We start from the raw sequence: 25,842 nt of genomic DNA, 5'->3' as shown, positions 1-25,842 counted from the left end.
AGGGCTTCTGAATACTGAATGTCACATCAAGGCCTATGTGTTTGTATGGGTTTAGTTCTCGGCCTGTGGTGCCAGTGGTGGTAGAACCTTTAAGGAGGAAGTGAGGTCATTGGGGGTATGCCCTTGGGGAACACTCCTCAATTTGGTTCCTGGTTGCCATGAGGGGAGCAGCTTCCTCTCCCATCTACTCCTCCCCACCATGGTGTACTGTCTCGCCACAGGCTCAAAGGCAACCCAAGCCAGGTAGAATCTCTGCAACTGTGAGCCAAGATAAAGTTTTCTCCCTTTGAGTAATTTACCATAGGCCTCTGGATTATGATCATTCAAAGCTGACTGACACAGATAGGCTCCATTGTGCTCTGATTCTCGCACGAGGGCTTTGAAGGGCAGCAGCAAGCTCTGTTGCCGTCTTGCAGATGAAGGAAGAGACCCCACAGTCTCACAGAATTCTGTCAGATATTCTTCAGCTCCCTAGCAGAACCTCAGTGAGAACCTCCATGGCCAATCCTACCTACTTTGTATTCCTAATTTCTGTCCCATGCTTAAGTCCTCCAGAGATAAGCACCTTTTGCCTGTGGGTGTTCTTTACCTTTAAGAAGAACTCCAAAGATCTAAATAAAAATGTGTGGAAGAGCTTTGCCCTGATTTTTTTTTGGTGGGTGAGGGCTGTGGTGGGTGTTAGGAAGCCTGAAGCAGGCAGTTAAAGGTTTCAGGCTGTCTTTCTTCAAATGTGGTGATAAGGAGGTGTGGATTTATGGAGCATACTCTACCAGATACTCTTTAATCCTTAAAGAAAAACCACCAACACAGGCAAGGGAATTGTTCTCATTTTATGCATGAGGACATTAAGGGTCAGTATGGTTCAGTCACTTGCCTACAGCTAGTGTGCAGCAATGCTGGGATCTAATCTCTCCAGCTTCTCTTTGCAAAGCTGAAGTCAACATTCTCACGTATGCTTCTGCACTGGCACTACTGTCTTGAATCTTACATTCTTGGCTTCATATACCCTGTGTATCTTCTACCTCTCGAGATTTTCCCTCAAAGACACATGTGGGGATTTACCCACACAAGGTGTTGATTCATTGCTGCTGTCCTGCAGTATGGCTGTAGCTGGTTTGTAAAGCCGTACCCCTTGGTGAACTGTTATGTTGGAAGCTGATGGTCACAAAAAACTACATTGCTACAATGTGCCTCTTTGCATGTCTCTCTGTATGCATGTTCAAGAGTTTCTCAGGGAGATGTCAGGGGTTCCCACTTGCAATCCTAGCTACTCAGGAGGCTGAGATCTAGATGATCATGGCTTGAAGTCTTTCTGGGAAGAAAATCCCTGGTAACACTATCTCCATTAAGTAAAAAGCCAGGCTGGAAGAATGGCTTCAGGGATAAAGTACCAGCCATGTGCAAGAAAGCTGAGCAAGTTGAAGGCCCGGAATTCAAACCTCTGTACTGCTGAGGAGAAAAAAAAAAAAAATCAAGAGAGCTTCTCTTGAGATTATCCCTAGAACTGGGCCTCATGGTCCTAGAGTAGGTATGTAGGTCTTCTGGTCTGTACAATCTATAATTGCTTTCCAATGTGGTTTCAATAGTCACATAGTGTTTCTATCACACATCCAACTGCTTTTGGTATTCTCAACTTTTGTATTATTTTTGCTTGTTTGACAGACAAATTCTTTTCTTTCTTTCTTTCTTTCTTTTTTTTTTTTTTTTTACCAGTCCTGGGCCTTGGACTCAAGGCCTGAGCACCATCCCTGGCTTCTTCCCGCTCAAGGCTAGCACTCTGCCACCTAAGCCACAGCGCCCCTTCTGGCCGTTTTCCATATATGTGGTGCTGGGGAATCAAACTGAGAGCTTCATGTGTAGGAGGCAAGCGCTCTTGCCACTAGGCCATATTCCCAGCCCCAGACAAACTCTTTTCTATGTTACACTGAATCATTAGGGTTTCTCTCTGTAGATTGCCTACACTCATGCCCTAGACAGAATTCTCTTCACTATTTTGTCATTTTTCTGAATAGTTATAGGACAGTAGAGGTTTCTTGTAGATAACAAATGCTAAAAAATACTGTGTTTCAGGGTTTAGTATTTTGCTTTTTTTAATTTAGAACTTTAACTCATTAGACTTTATTTTGATGGATGATATGAAATGTGTACCTGTTATATCTGGAAATAGACAATTGTCTGGTCACCTGTTTCTGACTCACTGTCTCATCTCTGCAATGCATCTCTACTGTTCAGTTTTGTATGTGGGGTTTCTACATCTAGAACATTCCGTTTCAATGATCTAATTTAGCAATGCATATTTTTTGAATATCACTTTCTAAATGTCTTTTCCCCCCTCATATTTTGTTGTCATTTCTTTCAACATTGTTTTGGCTGTTTTTAGCCTTTAATCCCTCCGTGTAAACTATAAGTTTATGAAGTTCTGAAAGGACACCACAGAAAGATTGGCTGGAATTGTATTGCATTTATATATTATTCTGGGTAGAGCTGATATTTTTAGAATTTTTGTTTTGTTTTGCTTTGTTTGCCAGTCCTGGGGCTTTGAACTCAGGGCCTGAGCACTGTCCCTGGCTTCTCTTTGCTCAAGACTAGCACTCTACCACTTGAGCCACAGCGCCACTTCTGGCTTTTTCTATATATGTGGTGCTGAGGAATCGAGCCCAGGGCTTCATGTATTCAAGGTGAGCACTTTACCACTAGGCCCTATTCCCAGCCCCTATTTTTAGAATTTTTAATTTCCTCAGTAGATTTTCTTGTTATGTAAAGTTTTATGACGTTGTGTTAGTCACATATATCTTTTGGTAGACATATAGATAGCTTAGGTTTTTGCCAGTGAGTGGCACCATGACACAATGTCCTTCTTTTTTATGACTTAGTAGCATATTTTATTTGTCCTTTTCATCTGTTATGGACAGATTAGCTCTACATCTTTACTATTGATAACATTGCTTCAATAAACAAAGGAGTACAACTGGTGCCATTGTTGGATCATATATTACATTTCTATGAAAATTCTCCATACTGCTTTCCATAATTAATTTACAGTCCCTCCAGTGTGCAAAGGCTCTCTTTTTTCCACCTGAATGGTGTCTTCTTAAAATTATGTTTTAATTGGTTATTATTAGTTTGGTTTATGTGTGCTGATTAATTTTCAGGGGTCTTCCAGACTCAGTCTGATCCAAGGGGTACTTGGTTTTGCTGGGCACTGTGGGTAGAAAACTACCCTCAGCAACGTCATCTGCACAGTGCCCACTCAGACCCGTGGTCATCCTGATGCAAACACACACTCCTTTAAAAATAATTATGAGTTTGTTATTCTGGTTCCTAGGATCACAATAAATCTTTTTGTCCAGCTAAGCATTTGAGGGATGTGAAGGCCCAAGGCAGGTCAAAATAGGGCATATAGTTCCTTTCAGTATAATAGAGATAATAGAGTTTAACCACCTCTCAGATCTGGAGCTTGTGTTAGTTTGTGATACTGCTTTGGAGAAGGGGCACTGGGCTGTTAGCCCCAGCTACCTGGCTTCCAAACTGCAGATTTTTCCCTCTTTATGACCCTGGATCACCATGGTCTCCTGTCAAGCACAGCTGGTTCTTGAGGGGTGACTGATCACATCCTAATCTTCCCTCAGGTTGCAACCACCAACTATTTACCTTCCACCAGAATGTCCAAGTTGCTGTCTTTGCAGTTCTTTTGTGATTATTTTTGTTCTGACTGAGAAAGTTTTATTCTCCGATTGGAAACTAACTGCTTGGAAAGCGGTGCGTAAATACACGTTATGTCCTTGTAACGGGAACAGGTAGAACCCCAGTGCCAGGAAGTTGCACAGCGCCGGGAATCAGAGGACTTGCCTTGCGTTTGAGTGCTGTCACTTAAGATATGTCCCTTGGATGTGCTTTTTGTGAAGTCACTCAGGCTTTCAGTTTTCCATTGGTTGTGAAGAATTGGGAGAGATGAGAAGGAATGTAGGAGAGGAACTGTCTGGCCCAGGGTAGCCAGGCTGTTGGGGTTCTTCTTTTGTCCACCCAGTGGTTAAAATGATATCAGTCAAACTTTGACCCCATTGCTTGCTACTTGTTTGAAAGCCTTCCTTTCCATATCTGTAAAGTGAAGACAGTAGGAGGGCTTTTCTCACCGTCTCTATTTGGGCTAGTGTATGGAATGTATTTAGCTCACAAAAAACACTCAATAAATATTTGTTGTTGTTATATGTCTGAGTGAAAGACAGTGTGAGCAGACAGGCAGAGGTGGGAATGACAAACAGCAGCTCAAAGGACTCAAGTGACTGGCATTTAACCTGGCTGATGATTCATGTCATGACAACCAGGTGTGGTCTAAAGATGGCAATGGAGTGGAGGTAAGGATACAGGTTAGATAGAAGGTTCAGCAAGACATGGGAACACTGGCTACATGAGCAACCAAGGAAAAGGCAGGAAAGGGGTATCAGATGACTCTGGAATATTTGGCCTGGGGGATCAGAAATGGTGGGATGTCCATTGCAGATTGATCCATTATTTCTGCCTTTTCTTTTTCTTTCTTTCTTTTCTTTCTTTTTCTTGTTGGTCATGGGTCTTGAACTCTGGGCCTGGGGGCTGTCTCTGAGCTCTTCAGCTCAAGGCTAGCACTCTACCATACCACTTAAGCAAGCCACAGTACCACTTTTGGTCTTCTGGTGGTTAATTGCAGATAAGAACATCACAGACTTTCCTGCCCTGGCTGACTTTAAACCATGATCCTCAGATCTCAGTCTCCTGAGTAGCTAGGATTACAGGTGTGAGCCACTGGTGCCTGGCATTATACGTTTTCTTTCTTTTCCTCTGAAGTTCAAGGAACCCAATATTAAACACAGTAACTGCCCTCTTCTGTTGTTTCACTACCCAAAGTATCAAAACTCCACCAAGTATAAAACATATGTCATATTTGGAAAATAATTACAAAGAGGCAAGACAGCCCCATGGTCTTATCACTTTCCCACTTCCCCTCTCCCTCCACAGCAGGAATGGAGCAGTAACTATGGCTACTGTCTGTCATGGTTATATTTGTATCTCCTATGTGTATTCCCAGGAAGTGAGTTTAGTGGTTAAGTTCATCAGGGGTGCAATTTTCTAAAGTTACTCAAGCTGAACTGAAGCTTTTCTTTTGAGTTTACACTCTAAACAATAATATCCTGCACTTATTAGCTCCCGTTTCTGTTTAAATAGTACCTCTGTTAATATTACCTCAGTTGAACACTGATTGAAAAGGCCCATAGAGCTAGTCTGACATACATACATACATATACATATACATATATATATATATATATTTCCATTTCATAGAAGAGCAATCTGAGACTTCTTTAATAGAGAAGCAGCATATTCACTTACCAGTCACCAAGAATATTTTCATACCTGGATAAAACATCATATGTATAACCTGATTTTCTGCTTGTTTGTTTTTGTCAGTCCTGGGGCTTGGACTCAGGGCCTGAGCACTGTCCCTGGCTTCTTTTTGCTCAAGGCTAGCACTCTGCCACTTGAGCCATAGCACCACTTCTGGCCATTTTCTATATATGTGGTGCTGGGGAATTGAACCCAGGGCTTCATGTATGTAAGGCAAGCACACTACCACTAGGCCATATTCCCAGCCCTATAACCTGATTTTTTCACTCCCTCAAATATACTAGAAATTATGACAAAGACAAGGAAATAGGCTAGACCATGTTAAATGTTTCCTTATAAAATTATAAAGGCCAGGAATAAATATGTGAACAACTAAAGTATATCCTCAGGCTAAATTCCCTACATGATAGCAATAGAAAGTATAAATCAGCTGGGTGCTGGTGGCTCACACCTGTAATCCTACCTACTCAGGAGACTGAGATCTGAGCATTACAGTTTAAAGCCATCCCGGGTAGGGAAGCCTGAGAGACTCTTACCTCCAATAGACTACTAAAATGCTGGAAATGGAGCTGTGGTCCAAGTGATAGGGGCCTAGACTTGAGCAAAAAAGCTACAAGACAGGGCTCAACCCTGAGTTCAAGCCCAAGGACTGGCAGAAGATAAGCAAAATATAAATGAGAGACATCGGATTCGTTGATGGGTCATAATGTGATGCACTAATGTCCATTTTTGACAACCTAGAGCTTATCTAGATAAGACTCACTGGAAGTCTGAGGACCTCCAGGGATGAAGGCACAGATGTCCAAAAGAGGACTCAGGGAGGACAATATGCTATTTCCATTTACTGGATGCCTGGTAGGTGGGAGAGTCCATGTTCCCCCATATCCCCGAAAGTAGACCTGGAAGTCATAGGAAGCAAACTGTCAACTTCATACATGAAAGGACTCCTAAACCCTTAGACCAGTAAAAGTAATCTCTAGACCAAGTTCCTACTTCCTCTTGCAGCAGTTGGAAGTAAGAGAAGGGGATGTGTCACAGAACTGTGTGGTAGATGGACATCCAAAGGTGATCAGTCCTTGTGTCATATGTCCCTGGCCTTCAGGAAGCAATAAACTGAAATCCTTCTTTATGTATTATATAGCTGCACATTGGTTTCTCTGAGGGGACTCAAGATGAACCCCTTGGGGGGGCTGTTACATTGTCTGCAAACTTTTATAGTTAATCTTGGACTCTTCCCTTTTCATCCCATATGTGAAAAAACATGATGATTGATTAGGATCCTCTTGATTAAAAAAAACAACCTCACATTCTAAAATTCACATACCTAAAATTTGTGTGTGAAAGTATTCTTCTACCTTGTATTTTCCTGTCCTTATATAATAGTGTTCTATACTCAGCCTTCCTTATAATAATATAATCTTTTCCTTTCCTGATTTATAAGTTAAACGTTTTCACAGGCTGTATAAAAACAGTACATATAGAATTTGGGTACAGCCCATGGTTCCGGACATCCACTGTGGGTCTTGGTGTGTACGCTGCAGATAAGTGGGAAGGCCTAAGATTGTTGCTCTTCAACTGGACTCTGTGTTCAAGGAACAGGGTGGCCAACTTGACACATAAAAAGCAATCATCTAATGATTCCTACAGGCCAGAACTACCACAGTAGCTTTTCAAACTACATCATGGTCATCTGCTACCTTATTTCACTGCCAAACTTGTGTGTGACTGCTCCATCTTTTAACAGTCCATTTCATATTTTTTAAACCTCGGAGTCATCTTTGTGATGCACATATCTATCTCTCTTATTGTATGGCTGTCTAGCAGTCTACTGAATGGATGTGCCATAATATATGCAAGCTTTTCTGAATACTGATTCCATTCTCCCAAATGCCCTCCATCAGCTGGCAATTGCAGAGTGATCATTGTTGTACTTCCTGGGCAAGTGCTCACAGATCCACTATGAGAGGGGCACTGTATGGTGCCCCAGCACATACAAGAAGCAGTGCATTTGTCAGCCTTGGCTCTCTACAACGCTGCAGTCTCATTAGGGACAAAAGACATAAGGGCAAAGAGGGCCTGGCTGCCAAATCTATCCTCTTACAGTTTTCCTTTAGTTTCTTTGCCATCAGACAGTCTCTCTAAATACAAGCTGCAAATGGCCTCTTTACCTACTGGATTTACATACAAGTGTCTGGCTGGGTGCTGGGTGGCTCATGCCTGTAATCCTAGCTACTCAGGAAACAGATCTGAGGATTGAGGTTTGAAACCATCCTAGGCAGGAAAGCCCATGAGACCCTTATCTCCAATCAACCACCAAAAAATCTAGAAATGAAGTTGTGGCTTTTTCAAGTGGTAGAGCACTAGCTTTGAGCACAAAAGTTCAGGAACAAGGCCCTAAGTTCAAGCCACAGGACCAGCACCAAATACACAGACACACAGACACACACACACACACACACACACACACACACACACACACACACACACACATTTGTATGCCTGATCTTGTTTCTAATAGGAACCACTGCGGCAGAGACCCAAAACTCGTATGCCCATAGGCAGAGAACTGTCTGAAATGATATAAAGGAGAGGCAAGCCAACCCGGAAGGCCAAACTCTGTTTACAGGGAGAAGCCAACAGCTCCTGTGGTCTAGGGGATAATTTCCCTGGAAGCTATCAGACCTTCTGATTAATTCAGAGACCAATGGACCAGTAGATCAAGGGGACATAAGGTTCTTTCTGAATTATTTCTTACAATCTCACATCAATTTGCAATTATCTCAAAGAGTTCAATTTTTAAACCTGAAACCTAAATTATTGTGCAAAAATGGCCGATTTTTTAAAATCACAGGGAAGACTTTCATACCCAGCAAAACATCTGATGTTAGATGCCTTGGGTCTACCATTTTGCTATCTGTGGATAAAATTGGAGGCAGCCCAGACCATGAATGTGCTTAAAGAATTCCTGGTAGTGTGAATGTCTGTTGTCTTTGACAGTGGCCACCCCGCTGAGGTAAGCGCTCCTCTCCTGCCTTCCAGGTCCTCGGATGTGGCTGTGTTGCCCAAGCCGTCCTCAGTCGAGGTGCTTTGGGCGGAATTGTCACAATCAATGTTGGATTTTCTATGGCAGTCGTCATGGCCATTTATGTGACTGGAGGTGTGTCAGGTAAGCAGCAAAATTACAGTAGTATCCATCAACTCAACACTTCCCAATCTGCTGGCACAGGGCTGAGTACACTTACCTTTATTGATAGCTATCACAACAGTCCAGAACGAGAACGTATTTGATCCCTTTTTCACAAGCAGTTAAGTTAAAATGGCCAGAAATTGATAAATGATTGTATATAAAGCCAACACTTAGCAAGAGACAGAAATAGAAGTGAGAACCTACAATTGATCAGTTCCTAAGCCTAACCACTGCGTCAGTGTCTTTAGGAGTCAATGTGGTCTTTAACTCACTCTATCTTATACTTGTAAAGCCATTTCCCAGAAACCTTGTAAATAGCTTGTGAAGGTTATGCAAACAGAGGCAAGTCCCTGGACCTTTATTGCCCAACCCAGAGAATCCAGAATCTTGTAAAATGAAAGTGTAAATCTGATCTAGAAAGTCTTCATCAAATTCTTCCCTGAGGGGTAGGCTGAGTAAGAGCCTTTTGTGAGGTTCTGAGAAGCAAAATGAAATGTTGACATTTAATGCAGCCCAGAAACTGAAGCAGAGAATGTAGAAGGAGCTCTGAATCCTTCAACAGCCTGATGTGGATACTGAGTGCTGAGACTCCTGGTGACAGGGGAAGAAAGGGCACCAAGAAACCGATGCTGCCTGGGCACTGGGCTGGGTCCTAGATGTCCTTCATCTCCCTTCTCCTTCATAATTGCACTCTGAGGCAGGTATTACCGTCTTCATTCAACAGAAGAAAAAATATATCTACTAGGGCTGAGAGATCAGTAAATTGCTCCAGTCCCGTAAGGGGTGGGGTGGGGAGGAAGAAACACAGCAAAGATTTGACCCAGGTCAGCATGATGATAAAGCTTGCATTCTTACATAACATTCCCAATGGTCTATTGTGGTTTAAAAGGCCCAGACAGAGATGGAGCAGGTGAGCTGGCTACCCTGGGCTGTGTGGTGATTGTTTGGACTCCCTGAGCCTCCTGAGGCATGATACCTCAGATGCTCTTTTTCTGGCTGGCATCCTTCCCACATCACAGTCAGGCTCCTAAGTGGGATGGTCCAGTAAGAGTTTGCAGTGTATGCTATTGAGCTGGCATGAGCGGTCTCCACACAAGCCCTTGTTGAGTTATGTTCTGAAATAAAATCCAGCACAATAGCAAACTTGAGGTTGGGCACAAGATAACCAGGGATCTTTTCTGAATATACCCAGGCTGGATTGGAGTGCAGGCCTTGAACATAAGATAAAACACATTCTTGTCTGAAAACTAGCAGGCAGGGTGCTCCAGTGCTATCTCCTACTAGCTCAGTTAAGTGTGGTTTCTGCAAACTGTGCAGTGTGGAGATGGTCATATATATATATATATATATATATATATATATATATATATATATACATCGGTATTGATTTATGAGTTTAGAGTAATTTACCTGAATGACAATCTGAATTGAGCCCTGTCATGTAATTGGCTAAGATTCATTGGCACCAGACTCTTCAATGCAGCTAAACATTTTTCACCACCACCTGCTTTCATTCATTGCTGTATTTAAAGATTCAGGAGTCATCATGAGGGAAAAATGTGGGACACTGCGGGAAAGATAAAGGAGTGAGACGATGGCATGGAGCCTTCTCACCTGTGACTGAGCTGGAATTTCAATCCAGGATCGAGGGATGAGGGCCAGCATGAAGGGGACTGTTCACAACAGGTTGCATTTTGAGATGAGAGTGATGGCATGAGCAAGTGGCTTCGGAGACTATGAGACCCCCCTATTTGGGGGGCAGTGTCTGAGGTTGGCTGAAGAAAAGATAGCATTGAGTTGGAATGGGAGCAGGAGCACCTGTCACCCCATTTCTGTTTGGAACCTAGTGTGTGTGTGTGTGTGTGTGGTGTTGTTGTTGTTGGTCCTGGGGATTGAACTCAAGGTCTGGGTGTTGAGCTTTTTTCTTTTGTTCTCTCAAGGCTAGCACTCTTTGGACTTTGGGTGGTTATCTGGAGATAAGAGCATTCAAGGTCTTTCCTGCCCTGGCTGGCTTCAAACAACCCTCAGATGTCAGCCTCCTGAGTAGCTAGACTTACAGGCGTGAGCCACCAGCACCTGGCCTTAATTAAGGACCAGTAGCTTAGAAATACGTAGAGAAAACAGAGACATCCAATACACCATGCAGAAATAGAAATGTGATCCATTTTGACTGGGAAAGTCAACTGTCATTTCTATCTGTTTTTTGTTGTTGTTGTTGTTGTTACTGTTGTTGTTGTTAGACTGAATTAACTACAGAAGTTAAATTCATTGTGATATTTGCATACACAGATATATTAAGATCCTTTTTCTTTTGATAGTACTGGGATTTGAACTCAAAATTCCATACTTGTTAGACAAGTGCTCTAATAGTTGAACCACTGCCCAGCTGGCATTTTTTTTTTTGCTTTGTTTTGCCAGTTCTGGGACTTGAACTCAGGGGCTGGGCCCTGTTCCTGAGATTCTTTTTGCTCAAGGCTAGTACTTCACCACTTGAGCCACAGCGCCACTTCTGGCTTTTTCTATTTTTGTGGTACTGAGCAATCGAATTCAAGGCCTCATGCACGATAGGCAAGCACTCTACCACTAAGCCACATTCCCTTCTCCAGGCTTTGGGTTTTTAAATATAAGACATCACCTTACTGTAAAGAAGCTCAGCCCCTAGTCTCTTGTGAATGTGTTCATCTGAAGCAATTACTCACAGCTTAGATGCTTATGTAGATTATGTAGTGGCAGTTTCTTTTGATCCAGACTTTTGCAAGTAAAGTTCATCACAAAAGCAAAAAGGCCTTTGCTTATAGTCAATAAAACATAAGGTACCTCTATCACTTAATTATCTATGGGTAGTAGGGTGGAGAAGATCTGCTTGGAGCTTAGAAAAGAATCTTCAAAGAGTTCATTCTACTCACCCAAGACTTTTATCCAGCTATACCCCCTGGGACACTGTATTTGAATAATGTGATCATCAACATGACCTTCTTGTGCTCATGTTCTTTCTACCACACTGCTCTGCTAGGTCCCCGTGGAAAGCCTCCAGGCAGAAATTTCTAGAAACCACTTGGCCCCCAGCCAGAAGGGGGTAGAATACTACTTGGTTGGTCTCCTTTTCCGAGCCCTTCTACTATCAGATCCATTCCTGGTGGCCCCTCTAAGCTTCCTCTCAGGCCCACCCTTATAAACCACCCAACAACTTTCCTTTCCCTTACAAGTTACCTAAAATAAGGCCCCTAGCTATTCCTCAAACTTTCTTATCTTAAAGGAGTACTAAGAAGTCCCATGCGTTGTGTGAAGAATGTTTCTAGCCTGGGGTGCTTGGGAGGGTCTACATAACTGAAACCTACCTAATGGCAATTTGGTTTTAGAAGAGGACTCAGTGGAGGTGTGAGTCCACTTCTATTGAAGATGCCTTCCTAGGGCCTCCTGCCTCAGGCTTTAGTGATGGGGGCCGCCTCTGGGCTCACCTAGGAGAAGAGGAACTGTGTCCCTGTCCTAGCCAGTGTTTCCAGCTTTGCTAGTAAGATGTCTCCCACCACTCTTCAGAATTGAAGCTGTCTTGGATTTAAAAGCAAACCAAAGCAGTCGGGGTGTCAGTGAAGCTCTAGAAAGTCATCTAGGCACTATTGTTGTTAGCAGAAAGTCCATTCAGCTGTCCTGAATCTTGCCAGACTTCAGGCAAGATGTGTGTGACAGCGTAGTAAAGCACAGTTTATTGAAAATGGTCACGTTGAGTAAGAACAGGACAATACTCTGAGGTGAAAGTGGGTCATCTCAGAATGCTCAGCACAGGTTTGAATGAAGCATAATTAATGGGCTTGGGGCTTCAAGTCCCGCCCTCAGACCAGCCCACAGAGAGTGATTGACAGGAAGGTCGTGAAAGAATTTCTAGGCTCAAGAAACACTCTGCAAACGTGATTTCCCATGACCACCTAAGAAAGGCTCACCCACAGGGAGAGAAGAAACCCCACAATCACCACTAGATAAAAATGACATGTTAATGACCCAAAGAGTAACTTTGGATCACTCCAACCAGTTTGGGCTGGAGCTTGGAGAGTGGGCCTTGGTAACCCTTCCCCTCTTCTATTTCCTTGACTCGTGGCTTATGTTTACCCTAAGCGCATCCATCCCCAAGTGCTGGAGGCCTTGAAGAATCCTTCATTTTTGGTTCTCTTTGCAGCAAATCTCCATTGCTCTAGACTAATTACTGCCTGTCAAGATGGCAGAGGCAGGCAAAGAAAGGACCCTTGTGGTTTAGCCAGCAGCCAGAACCCACTAACAAGCCCACTCTGGCTTGGAAATTTAGGGAAACGCATGGCTTCCTCCATGAGGGAAGGGCTTCCAGATGTAAAGTCACCAGCCCTCTGAGAAGAGCAAATGACACAGGATTGTGGTGGCCATCACAACAGTCACCAGCACTGTCATGGCCACTTGTCACCTCGCTTGTTTTATGACTATGCCCACATCCTGAAGTTCTACATTTCATTTCATGTGGTCACCATCGAGGGACCCCAAGTTCCCCTCCAGATAGAGCATCCTCTGGTATTCCTCAGAAGAATAGCTTTCTCTTTTAGGAAATAAGAATGCTAAGAAAATGTTTTAAAAATTATTTTCCCTGCTCACAAGACAGAGAAGGCTTCATAGACATGGTAACAAGGACCTGAACGTTTTATTTGTTTAAATGATACTAAGGGTGGCACTCACAGGTCCTTGGGCCATTGCACTGTACCACTCGGGCCACATCCCCAGTCCTTTAGGTTTTAGTTTCCTTTTCAGATAGGATCTCTAGCTAACTGCCTGGGCTGGCCTTGAACCTCAATTCAAAGGTGGCCTCTGGAATCTTACCTCTGCCTACCAAATAGTTGCGCCCACCCAGCTTCCTTAGATTCTTCAGTGGATCAAATGCACATATTTCCCCCTTGATGGCAAGTGTTCAGTAAGCATTGCTATTACACCCAAAGCCAACTGGGGACACTGGTGCTCTTCTCTGGGGAGCACAGACAACTGGATTTGATGAACTGCTGAGAATGAGTAGCTGCTTTTGCTAGCTGCCATATGGGTTGGATGAGGGAAATATGGCTATGTTTCTGTGTGACACAAAGGCCTTGCTATGTAGAAGCACAGTGGAGAATACAGTCACACACTGCCACCAGCTCCAAACAAAAGAGGCCTCACCTCAGGAGAGGTGAAGAGCAGCAACCTGGGGCTTGGCTTCCAGAGACTTCCATTGCTAACACTGTTTTTTTTTTTCGTTGTTTTTGGTTTTGGTTTTAGTTTTTGTGTTGTTGCTGGGGCTTGAACTCAGGGCCCGGGCACTGTCTTTTGAGTTTTTTGTGCTCAAGGGCAGCTCTCTACCACTTGAGCCACAGCTCCACTTGTAGCTTTTGTGTAAGAGATAAACATGTTCTTGTTTCTGGCCTGCCCTCTGACATCCCTAACCATTTTCTCTTTCAGGAGGTCACATCAACCCAGCTGTGTCTTTTGCAATGTGTGTCTTTGGGAGGATGAGATGGTTCAAATTTCCATTTTACGTGGGAGCCCAGTTTTTGGGAGCCTTTGTGGGGTCCGCAACTGTCTTCGGTGTTTACTATGGTGAGTAGGACCCTTACCCCAAAGGTATGGAGAGCTGGGTGTTAAATCTGAAAGCCAGAATCACTTGGTAGGAAGAAGTGAGGTAAAGCAAGAACAGGAAGCATTCTATAATCAATAGAAAACTTTTAAGTAATCAGGCTAACATCTGGTGAGCAAATTTATGAAGACTCTTAACGAAAATGGTGACATCTACCAGGTGCTAGTGACTCACTTCTATAATCCTAGCTACTCAGGAGACTGAGAGCTGATGATCACAGTTCAAAGCTAGCCTAGGTAGGACAGCCCAAGACACTTTTCTCATCTGAACAAGCATGCCAAGCAAATGCCAAGCCTTGAGTTAAAATCCAGCTGCTGGTAGAGAAGAAAAAAGAAAAAGGAAGTAGTGGCATCTTAAATGGGGTTGGAGTTGCTTAAGGAAGCCTATCTTTAAACACAACCTACACTACATTGTGAATACGCACAAAACAAGCAACTGGCCAATGCCTTTTCTGCTGCTCCCTATGATTGGCTTTGAAAAGGGAGCTGTTCCCTACTGGCAAAGACTATGCCCAAAAGGCACTTAGAACTTGGGACCAGGTCTTTAAAGGAAGGAGCATGTAGAGAAAGGGGCCAAGGGCTAGGAATGTGGCTTAGTGGCAGAGTGCTTGCCTAGCATGCATGAAGCCCTGGGTTCGATTCCTCAGCACCACATATATAGAAAAGGCCAGAAGTGGTGCTGTGGCTCAAGTGGTAGAGTGCTACCACCTGAGAAGCTCAGGGACAGTGCCAAGGCCCTGAGGCCAAACCCTAGGAGTGGCACAGAGAGAGAAAGGGGCTGAGCGGGAAGCCTCGCTAACCTCTACCCAGCACCCAGGGTTTCCAATCTGCACAGGTCTTCAGTGAAACATGGTACATGGTACTGATGATCAAAGACTCTGACTTGAGTTCTGGCTGCATCATTCAGGAGCTGTGTGATTTAAATAGGTCATCTGACCTGAGAGACCACTGTTTCCTCCTCTGAAAAATGAAGGACTTGAACCAGCTCACCCCCAACCAAGGCTCTCCAAACTAAGAAGTCTTGGGGTTGCATGAAATCAGTTTTAATGAACGATGACTGTTCAACTGAAGACCTCAGAAACTGGAACTGGGAATAATAGGTGTGGGAAGAGACAGCTCACAGAGTCTGCCTGCCTGCCTCCCTCCCTCCCTCCCTCCCTCCTTCCCTCCTTCCCTCCCTCCCTTCCTCCTTTTTGTCAGTCCTGGGGCTTGAACTCAGGGCTTGGGCATGGTCCCTGAGCTGCTTTTGCTCAAGGCCAGCACTCTATCACTTGAGTCACAGGCACCATTTCCAGCCTTTTCTGTTTATGTCATACCAAGGAATAGAACCTAGGGCTTCATGCATGCCAGGCAAGCACTCTACCACTAAGCTACCTTCCCAGCCACTACAGACACTCTTAAATGCTGGTAAGTAGCTATTAAGAAACCCCTAGGAACTATGTATTGTTCTTTTTCTAGAGCGAGTCTATCCCTCCCTATCCCACCCCCTTTGGCTTTAGGATGATTTTGAAAATTCTTTTTCTTTCCAGTCTAAGACCAGGACTTGAACTCAGTAGTCTGATGGTTTTGCCCATTGCAGGCGCTCAACCAGCTGAACCATGGCTCTAGCCCCTAGGGTTGATTCTTTTTCTTTTCTTTTTTTAGAAAATTCTAAATTCTAAAAAATGATTGATTCTTGAGACTCCCCTGACTAAGGATCAATCCAGGTTTGACGTGGACAATCAGGGCAGCCAAACTTTACCTATGACATACTATCATAGGATTTCTGGGGGCATCTTGAAGACTATTGTACTCCAAAGTGGAGAGGGACAAGATATGTTTAGCCTAAGTCCTGGCCTAGGCTTCCCATGATGCTCCCCAAACAATACTAATGGGTCAAATCTCTGTCTTCCATAGATGGACTCATGTCCTTTGCTGGAGGAAAACTGATCATCATGGGAGAAAATGCAACAGCATTCATTTTTGCAACATACCCAGCTCCGTATCTCTCTCTGGTGAATGCATTTGCAGACCAAGTAAGTGTGGATTCAGTAAAGGCCTGGCTTGGTCTTTGATATGATTTTTGAAGAAGGGAAATATATTGGGACATTATTGCCCTAGCAGAAAGCAAGGGTTATGTTGCCAGTCAGAGGTCACTGAGGTATGACCTAAAATAAACTTTTCTAAACAATATTTTGCCTCTGCAGCAGGAGATGTCACTAGAATATTCTGCTTCCTCTTTAATATACAGAAGCAACAGTTGTTTCCCTCACTATTGTTGTCCCTTTTGGGCATGTACAGGCTGCAAGTGAAACATTTCTGTTTCAATTCAAAGACTGAAGTATGGTAGGTGAGCCTGAGACATTATTAGCCTAGCTTTACTCAAACCCTCAAGACAGCTAAACTAGCTAGCTGTAGGTACCTAAGCACTGATGATGTAGCCAATAGCTGGTTAGTTTGTGGTGAGATCAGTGTTACCAAGGGGACTCCTCCTCTCTTGTTGTGTCCTGAGAAGGCGACTGGTCATCTGTCAGGCTGGAGGGAGGGAAGAAAGGCAGGAAAAGAAAGATGGAAGGAAAGGAAAGGAAGGAGACAGATAGGGAGGAAGGAAGGAAGGAGGGAGGCAGGTAGGGGAGAAGGAAACAGAGGCAATTAGGGAAAAAAGTAGGAAGGAAGGAAAGATGGGAGAGAAGAAAAAAGGAGATAGGCTGGTAAGCAAAAAAAAAGGAAGGAAAGAAGGGAGAGAAGAAAAGGAAGAAGGAAAAGAGAAAGAGGGAGGGAGGAAAGGAAGGAAGAAGAGAAGGAAGGAAAAACAGAAGGGTGGGAGGGAGGGAGGGGAAAGGGCAACTGTTGGCTATTATGACTATATTTCTGGGCCACATAATCTCCAGATCATTGTATTTGCTCTAAGTATTATTCCAACATATTTAATAAGTTAGCCAATTGTCCATGTAGCCAATAAATATTTATTGGGAACCTCCGGAGGCTGTTACAGCTCCAAGCTGTTCTTACTTCAAGTCCAGGGTCAGATGTTCGCCTTGACAAGTAAACAGATAGTTCTTTTGAAAGGCGATAAGAGCAAGGACAAGAATGCAAGACCGAATGCAATGGGAATGCAGAAGTTTCTACCCTGCCCAGAAAGAGTTTGCAGAGAAGGGTGCTCTTGGGAAGAAATGTCCTTCTGAATACAAACTCTCTTAATATTATATTGGAAAGCTGATGGAATAGCAAAGAGTAAATGCTAAAATCAACTACCCAGTTCCCATTCTGACTCTTCAGCTTATGAGCTTTAGGTAGCTAGGTAGTCCTTGACCAACTGTCTTAATGTCTTTCCTCGTGGATAAGTTGAGAACAATAACAGAATTTACCTCACAGGATTAACTATGATGTTTTAATGAGATAAAGCATATGAATGCTTGTGGGTGAAGTAGACAAGTTGTCTATTTAGTGCATATGAAACATCTTAAGTGTTCAGTAAATAATAGCCACTGGGCTGGGAAAATGGATTAGTGATAGAGTGCTTGCCTAGCATGCATGAAGTCCTGGGGTTTATTCCTCAGTACCACATAAACAGAAAATGCTTGGGCTGGGGATATAGCCTAGTGGCAAGAGTGCCTGCCTCGGATACACGAGGCCCTAGGTTCGATTCCCCAGCACCACATATACAGAAAACGGCCAGAAGCGGCGCTGTGGCTCAAGTGGCAGAGTGCTAGCCTTGAGCAGGAAGAAGCCAGGGACAGTGCTCAGGCCCTGAGTCCAAGGCCCAGGACTGGCAAAAAAAAAAAAAAGAAAGAAAAGAAAATGCTGAAGGGGCGCTGTGGCTCAAGTGGTAAAGTGCTAGCCTTGAGCAAAAGAAGCTCAGGGACAGTGATTAGGTGCTGAGTTCAAGCCTGAGGACTGGCAGAAAGAGAGAGAGAGAGAGAGAGAGAGAGAGAGAGAGAGAGAGAGAGAGAGAGAGAGAGAGAGAGAGAGAGAGAGGAAGGAAGGAAGGAAGTCAGAAAGGGAGGGAGGAAGGAAGGAATAACAGCCACCATTAGCTGGGCACAGGTGGCTTTGACCTGTGATCCTAGCTACTCAGGAAACTAATATGTAGAACATTGAAGTTCTAGGCCAGAGTTCATGAAAAAGTCTGCAAGATTCCACCTCCAAAATAACCAGTCAAGCAAAAAGCCAGGATGGGGACATGGTTCACGTGGTAGAACACCATCTGTGTACCAGCAAGCTTAGAAAGAGTGGGAGGTCCTTGAGTTCAAGCCCTAGAACTGGAAAAAAACAACAACCAATAATCATAATATGTATCATTTAGCTATTTAGGTAAAATAATAGTTTAGAAAGCCAAGAAAACATAGAGAGGAAAAGTATCAGCTATAACATACCACTTCAGAATACTTGTTACCATTTTGTATAATCTCTTAAAGTTTTCCTTTTATGTGTGTTTTAAAATATGAAAAAATGTACATGCAACTCTTTTTCTTTCCTTTAATGTCATCTAACTGGAACTGCTCTTACCAAATACGTATTTAGGGGATTTCCAGTTTTCAATCTACAAATAACGTATAAGTGAAAGCACAACATCCGGCAGTATCAAAGTATATGCATAGGCTTATGTGTTAAACACATAGTGCTGGGCTGGGGATATGGCCTAGTGGCAAGAGTGCTTGCCTCCTATACATGAGGCCCTGGGTTCAATTCCCCAGCACCACATATACAGAAAATGGCCAGAAGTGGCACTGTGGCTCAAGTGGCAGAGTGCTAGCCTTGAGCAAAAAGAAGCCAGGAACAGTGCTCAGGCCCTGAGTTCAAGCCCCAGGACTGGCCAAAAAAAAAACCAAAACATAGTGCTAAGTCACTACAGTGTCCAGTCGCTGCAGTGTAGTGTGTGCTTAGTTCTACCATAATCCCTGAAGGAACTGACTGGTCTTCTCTGACACTTCTTTCAATCTCTCTAATTACAAGTTGGATTTTTCTTACCCCTTGTTTGCTAATCTGACTTTTTTCTTAGTAATTTTCTGCTCATTTCCTTTGCACATTTACCTATGGCTATCTCACATTGTTTTGCTCACCCATTTGAGCCCTTTGTTCTTTTTATCCTGCCTGCAACTCACCTTTCCAAGCAGCGTGGCAGGATAGTATAATAACAGTTCAAGTAACAGTCTCTAGAGATGAATCCCCTGGGCCTGTGGCTACTGCCACTTAGTATGTGGCCTGGGCCCCTAAATGATCTGTGAAGGACACTGTTAGCATTGATTTCCAGGATTTCTCTATTAAAAAAACACTGTGTGCTCCTCCAATATATGATGCTTATTTCCAGGTCTATTTTTGAAAAGGAAGAGTGGATTTTGCAGTGGGTGGATAGGCAGAACACAAACTCACCTACCACTTATCTTCTTCTCTAGGTACTGTCCACCATGTTCCTCCTCATGGTTGTCTTTGCCATATTTGACTCCAGAAACATGGGCGTCCCCAGAGGCCTGGAGCCTGTTGCCATTGGCCTCCTGATCATTGTCCTGTCTTCTTCTCTGGGACTCAACAGTGGCTGTGCCATGAACCCAGCTCGTGACCTGAGCCCTAGACTTTTCACCGCTTTGGCAGGATGGGGGTTTGAGGTGTTCACGTAAGTGCCAATGGTGGGAGCAGGAGGAGGGGTTCATGCTGTCCCTCACTGGGGGTAGGGGTGCACCATAATTGGAAATCCAGGAGGGAACATTAAGAGGACAGGGCTTAATACACACTAGTCATGAGTGTGGAACACACCACTGGTGTTTTATGACACAATGTGAATGTATGGGGGAGAGAGTGAGGGAGAGGGAGAGAAGGAGGAAGATGGGGTGAGTAGGAGAAGAGAGGGGAGGAGACCCATGAGAGAGAGGGAAAGAAAGGAGAAGGAGGGAGAGGGAAGGGAGATGGGCTCTAGGTAAATTCAGTAGTGGTAGGTTTGTCCCATGCAATAATCCTTAAATTGGTAATTTACATCTTTATTGGGTACTATTTGTTCTGTAGTCACTGTACTAAGCAAGGAAATTTCAAAGACTAGCCCTGAGCAATCTAAGAAGTTCTCTTTCAACCTTAACATGCTTAGGGAATTGGCAGAAGGGACTGGCTAACTCTGCCAGGGAAGTTGGGAAAGACATGTCTGAAGAAGTGAGAGCTAGCTGAGTTAGGTGCTGAGGTATGAGAAGGAAATTCCTGACAGAACACTCAGAAAAACAGAGCCCGCTCCCAGGATGTGACAAGACCCTGTACTGTCTACTCCAGAATGCATTAGCTGTTGGCACCAATCTCTGAGGACAAACAGTCCAATTACTCTCTCCGACTTTTCTTCAGAAACCACAGGGCCCCATCCCCACTCATGCTTGCGCCCCCTCCCCCTCCCCACCATGGGCAAGGGCAAGGAATTCACATTGCTTCATGAAGAAACAGATGAAAGGAAAAACAAGTGAGCAAATCTCAATTGATTGCCTGCCATGAGAATAAAGGACTTGTGTTTCTAATACCTGACCTATAGTCAGATGGCATCCATAATTAGATGCTGGCCAGAGAGCCCGATTACATCATGACTTCAGTTAAGTGTGATAGAGGGGCCTATCACCAGTGTAAGGAACAAACTCTTACAATAACTGACACTGTTCAAGACTGCCACCACAGATACTAAGAGTCTCTAGAGTCTTAAGTACCAAGAGGACCCTGAAAGACTCAGTACCAGCATTTCCCTTGCTGTAACCACCATGTTTACAACACAGCATGACTCATGAATGTAAAGGCTCAAAGAAACACTATTAGAGGGAGGAATAGATTCTATGTGCCCGACATCTTTTTTGGAGTTGGAGGACACAGAGAATCAGACGACGTTCCTTTATCCTTGATCTACTGCATTTGGAGTTTCTAGAGCAGTGGTTCTCAATGAAAGGTAGGCAATTTTGTCCCAAGGACATGTGGAAATCTGGACACAAGGGACTGACTGCTGCTGGCATCTAGTAGCTGCTAAATATCCTCCAACACCCAGGACACGTCCCACAACAAGGAACAAGCAAGCAGCCCACGATGTTAACAGGGTTGTGGTTGAGAAACTCCTATCATGGTCAGGGTAGAGCACACTAAGGCCCCAATTAGGAAGGCTTCTTTGTACTCTTGCAATGGAGCATGAAAAGGTCTCTTCATTCTCTGAGCCCCAAATTAGCCTGTTTCCTTTAATCCCACCTGCGGGGGCCTGGGGAATCACACTGCTCCCCTCCCAAACCCTCCCCTCCTCTACGACCCCCCTCCCCTCCTCACCCCCCCCCCCCCGCGGGCTCTCCTTGGTGACTCAACCACAGCACTAAGAACAGAGATCACACCCGGCCTTACAGAACCCGAGTCTTTGGGAGGATGCTGGAGCCCCCTGAGCCCCTGGTTCTCATTAGCATCAGGACTTTCCTCCCTTTGCATACTCACTTACTCATTCATGTGGACATTTAGCATTCAAAAGGTCACATGCTGAATGAAAGCCAGGAGCCCAGTGGATGACTTTCAACTACTTATGTTCTACTTGAGACTTGGCAAATGCCAAGGAGATGAGAAGGGGTTGACAGCTGCAAATGTGGAAGATAGGGGATAAAAGAGGCGAGCATTTGGGGTTATGAATATGGCCTAGTGGTAGAGTGCTTGCCTTGTATACATGAAGCCCTGGGTTCGATTCCTCAGCACCACATATATAGGAAAAGCCAGAAGTGGCGCTGTGTGTGGCTCAAGAGGTAGAGTGCTAGCCTTGAGCAAAAAAGCAGCCAGGGACAGTGCTCAGGCCCTGAGTCCAAGCCCAGGACTGGCAAAAAAAAGAGGAGCATTTTATAGTGTTGAGGTATTCTTGAATGTGGAACATGCTGAAAGGATTCTGTATTTGAAGATAGAACGTTAAATTAACAAGTGATGTAGTGCAGTCAGAAAGTACAATCACCCCATCAAGCATAATGTGAACCCCACAATGGAGCCCCCACAATGAGAGCAGTGGGGGCTTCGGTTCTCTATTCTGCAGATTATGGGGGTCACTCCGCAAAGGTAGAGCTCGGTGTACTCAGCAAAATTAACCTGGCATTTACCATAAACAATGAAACTGAAAAAGGAGAAAGTAGAGTCTCTGAGTCCTTTTAGGAAGGAAATATTAAGATGTTTCCCACCAAGAGCTGGTGGCTCACACCTATAAGCCTAACTACTCAGGAGGCTGAGATCTGAGGATTGAGGTTTGATGCCACTGGCAAGAAACTCCCTCTGAGACTTAGCTCCACTTACTCACAGAAGAAAGTCAGAAGTGGCACTGTAACTCAAGTGGTAGAGTGAGCAAAAGGAGCTCAGGGACAATGCCCAGGCCAAGTCCAAGCCCCAGGACTGGCACACACACACACACACACACACACACACACACACACACACACACACACAAAAGTTCCCCATCAAAGTTCTCACCAGCATTTCAAACTAGGATGTTAATGACTTAGTAAGGATCTTTGAAGTATAATTAAATTTACAAAATAGCTCACCCCAAGTAAAGAATCTTTAAAGATGGTCTTTTAAGTGGATAACACAGACATGTTTGTGAGAGCCCCTAACTAAGAGTAGAAGCAATCACTACACTGTGTGTACTGGAGACAGGTCCAGGCAGGTAATGCGTCTAAACACCTTCACTGTTACAACACGTGGAGAAGGTTCTAGTTCTTCAAGGCCACTCCTAGCAGGACAGCGGGAGCCCGCAATCCCCTCTCTCCCACTCGGTGAGGGTGACATCTGGTGGCTGCTGTGTTCAGCCTTCCCTCAAGCCCACACTGGAGACGGAAAACACAGCAATGTTCTTCAGTGACCCAGGTGGAAGGGATTACACAAAAGGGGAAACCTGAGCTCAGAGAGAGGGTGCCTCCGCCAAAGACCTCCCTGCAATCAGAATGGGGTCTCCTGGAGTCCAGGACAGGGCTCTTTTTTCTGCTTACTTCATTATCCTTGCTATTAAAGAAAGGAAGAAAGTCACATGGAACAATTGTGGGGGGAAAAAAACCAGGCTGTTAGACACCAAGCTGAGCACGGCAAAGTCTTCACATGCACCTGCGTGCCCCGTCCTGGATCACTCTCACTTTGTGTTAATCATTTCCCCTAGATTTTAAAATATTTTTTCTTGTATGTGTATATCCTCAAATAATAGTGTGTATGTTCTATTTGCTTAGAAGCTCATAAAAACGGGCCACTGTATGGGATTGTCCAAATGGATAATTCACCAGCCTCTCTCTCTCTCTCTCTCTCTCTCTCTCTCTCTCTCTCTCTCTCAACTCCACCTTTAGCAGAAGGTCCCAGTTGAGGATTTTTAGAGGGAAGAGAGTCTCATCACAGAAAATTGCCTTTGGGTTATGACCTCAAAAAATAAGCACTAACTTAACCTCTATTTAGTAATAACTTAGAAATCCACCTTTGATTTCAATTTTTTTAACTTTTATTATTGGATTTGAATTCAAGGCCTCTCTCTTCTTAGGCAAATGCTCTACTACTTGATCCATGTCCCAGTCCTTTTTGGTGGGGGGGTGGGGGGAAGAGTTGTTATTTTTTCAAATAAAGTCTGACATTTTTGTCCAGGGCCAGCCTGGGACCATACACTCCTTTCTATGCCTCCCAGGCAGTGGGACTGCAGGCATATGCCATTATACTCGTCTTACTTGTTGAGACAGGGACTGGCTACCTTTTTTTTGCATGGGCTGGCCTCAGACCGTGCTCCTCTCAATCTCTACCTTCCAGGTATGTGGGATTACTGGCCTGAGCCCCCATCCTGGGCCTTCGTCATTTACTTTGCTTGCTCTACAAGCTCTCTACATTCTGAGTTCTCCTTTCTTTCATCAGCCCCAGGCTTCATTCTTTTAGGGAAGAGAAAGGCAGTTTCTGAATCACTGATCTGAACTTTTCCATAGAGGTCCTCAACCATGGGTTCCAGCACTGTCTTTTCTAAAAAGAAAACTAACAGGACTTACTCTCTCACTGGTGTTAACACTAGCACAGAACAGGAATAAAACATGTGGAGTCAGGTACGCTGCAAAGTCTAGGGTGATCGTTTCCATGATACACCAAGTGCCCTAACACCACTTAGCTTCTGCTACATTAAAGGCAGCTATGAACACGAGAAACCTCAGCTGGTGAGTGAATAATGTGACAGCAAAAAGCAAGAGGAAGGCCAACAAATGTCTCACTGATTCTTTTTCTGGATTTCAGAGTTGGAAATAACTTCTGGTGGATCCCTGTCGTGGGCCCTATGGTTGGTGCCGTCCTTGGAGGTCTTATCTATGTTTTGTTCATCGAAATCCACCATCCCAACCCCGACCCAGACTTCGAGGAAGAACAATCTGAGGACAAGCCAGAGAAATATGAACTGAGTGTCATCATGTAGTGGGAGGGGCTTGCTTCAGGAATCACCCTCTGGTACTCTTCAGGAAAGATGGTGTCTAAGTGTCTTGTATTTTTGTGAGACAGGGAATCCACCCAATTTCCTGGTGGAAAAGTTTAGAGTAAGAAGATACCTGTGTGAAGGTTTAGAAACACTGACTTCCTCTGTACCGGCCACCTCCCTCCCCCAGAATAGCACTGACTGTCCTGACAGCTTTCTCTCCTGCCTTGTTTACTGAATCCCTGGTGAGAATTCTTATTTATAGGTGATTGCTAATACTTTGACCATGGCCTTACTTTATCCCAGCTGCATTACCTGTATGAAATAATGTCACAAAAATCCCTTCATCCTCAATGTCTTCAAATATTGCATTCTAAATATAAACCAAAACTGAAAATAAAAAGCAAATAGTTGTTTTAGTTAACACCCATGAACTAGGGAGCTAAAGGGTTAACTCTAGAGCTAAGCTGTCCTATTGTCCTTGCATAAAAACTGATATTCTCCAAGCCAAGGAAATATGGAAGGCAAGGGAATGCTACTGAAAGCCCAGGGAAAGGACACTGTAGCATTGAGAAGCCTCAAGACACAAGATAAATTTGGGAAGCCAAATGGAATTTTTAAATGGAAACCATTTGTCATATTAATCTCTTGCTCTTCTTTATGTTGGGGGGGGCACATCAATTAATTTCCTAGTCATTAGTATATAATAACCTAAAAAAACCTGTAACCTCACTTATGAAAAATACATCTCTCTGACTTTTTAGCTCAAATGTGTTTTCCTAATTGCACACTAGAGGACAGGCATTTGACAAGTGAAATCAATGGCTACTCTCATCCATTATTTTATTCATGCCCCAGAAGCCAAAACTGAAAGCCAATGGACTCTGGTCTACCAGACTATTCAAGGTGCAAAATGCCTGTGCAAAGCTAACATCACCTTATTGCGTTTTATAGTACACAAAACACTTTCATAGACATTAGCTAACTTAATGTTCACTGGACTATCTGAGGTGAATACTAAGATGGCCATTTTTCAGATTAAACAGTGTCTCAGGCAAGTTCATTGAGCTGTCTGATATTTCATGGACAGTAGACTATTGTCTAGTGCATCTCTCCACCTTTAAGAAGGTCAATGACTGCCCAGGTGTAGTAGTCCACACCTGTAACTCCAGTACTTGGGATGCTGAGACAGCAAGAGAGAGAGAGAGCTCAAGGAAAGCCTGACCTACATAGAGAGACTTGTCCAAACAAAAACAAAAACAAAAACACAAGAGGAAGAGGAGGATCAATA

At 44.0% G+C, this 25,842-nt stretch overlaps 1 protein-coding gene across 1 annotated transcript in view; it reads left to right on the top strand.

The window, feature by feature from the left end:
• The window catches only part of Aqp9 (aquaporin 9), a 32,075-nt gene extending 7,128 nt beyond the window's left edge, over positions 1–24,947 (top strand). Inside the window, exons 2-6 of the mRNA XM_048332593.1 lie at positions 8,419–8,545; positions 14,012–14,149; positions 16,082–16,200; positions 19,561–19,778; positions 24,380–24,947. Of these exons, the coding sequence (XP_048188550.1) occupies positions 8,419–8,545; positions 14,012–14,149; positions 16,082–16,200; positions 19,561–19,778; positions 24,380–24,554 (777 nt within the window). The 3' untranslated portion in view covers positions 24,555–24,947. The remainder of the gene's footprint in view (positions 1–8,418; positions 8,546–14,011; positions 14,150–16,081; positions 16,201–19,560; positions 19,779–24,379) is intronic.
• Positions 24,948–25,842: the final 895 nt, after the last annotated feature.

The sequence above is a fragment of the Perognathus longimembris genome, chromosome 23 (genome assembly GCF_023159225.1).
Source record: "Perognathus longimembris pacificus isolate PPM17 chromosome 23, ASM2315922v1, whole genome shotgun sequence".
NCBI classification, from domain to species: Eukaryota; Metazoa; Chordata; class Mammalia; order Rodentia; family Heteromyidae; genus Perognathus; species Perognathus longimembris.
Note: the sequence above shows the minus strand (reverse complement) of the source record. Positions and strands in the feature narration are given on the sequence as shown.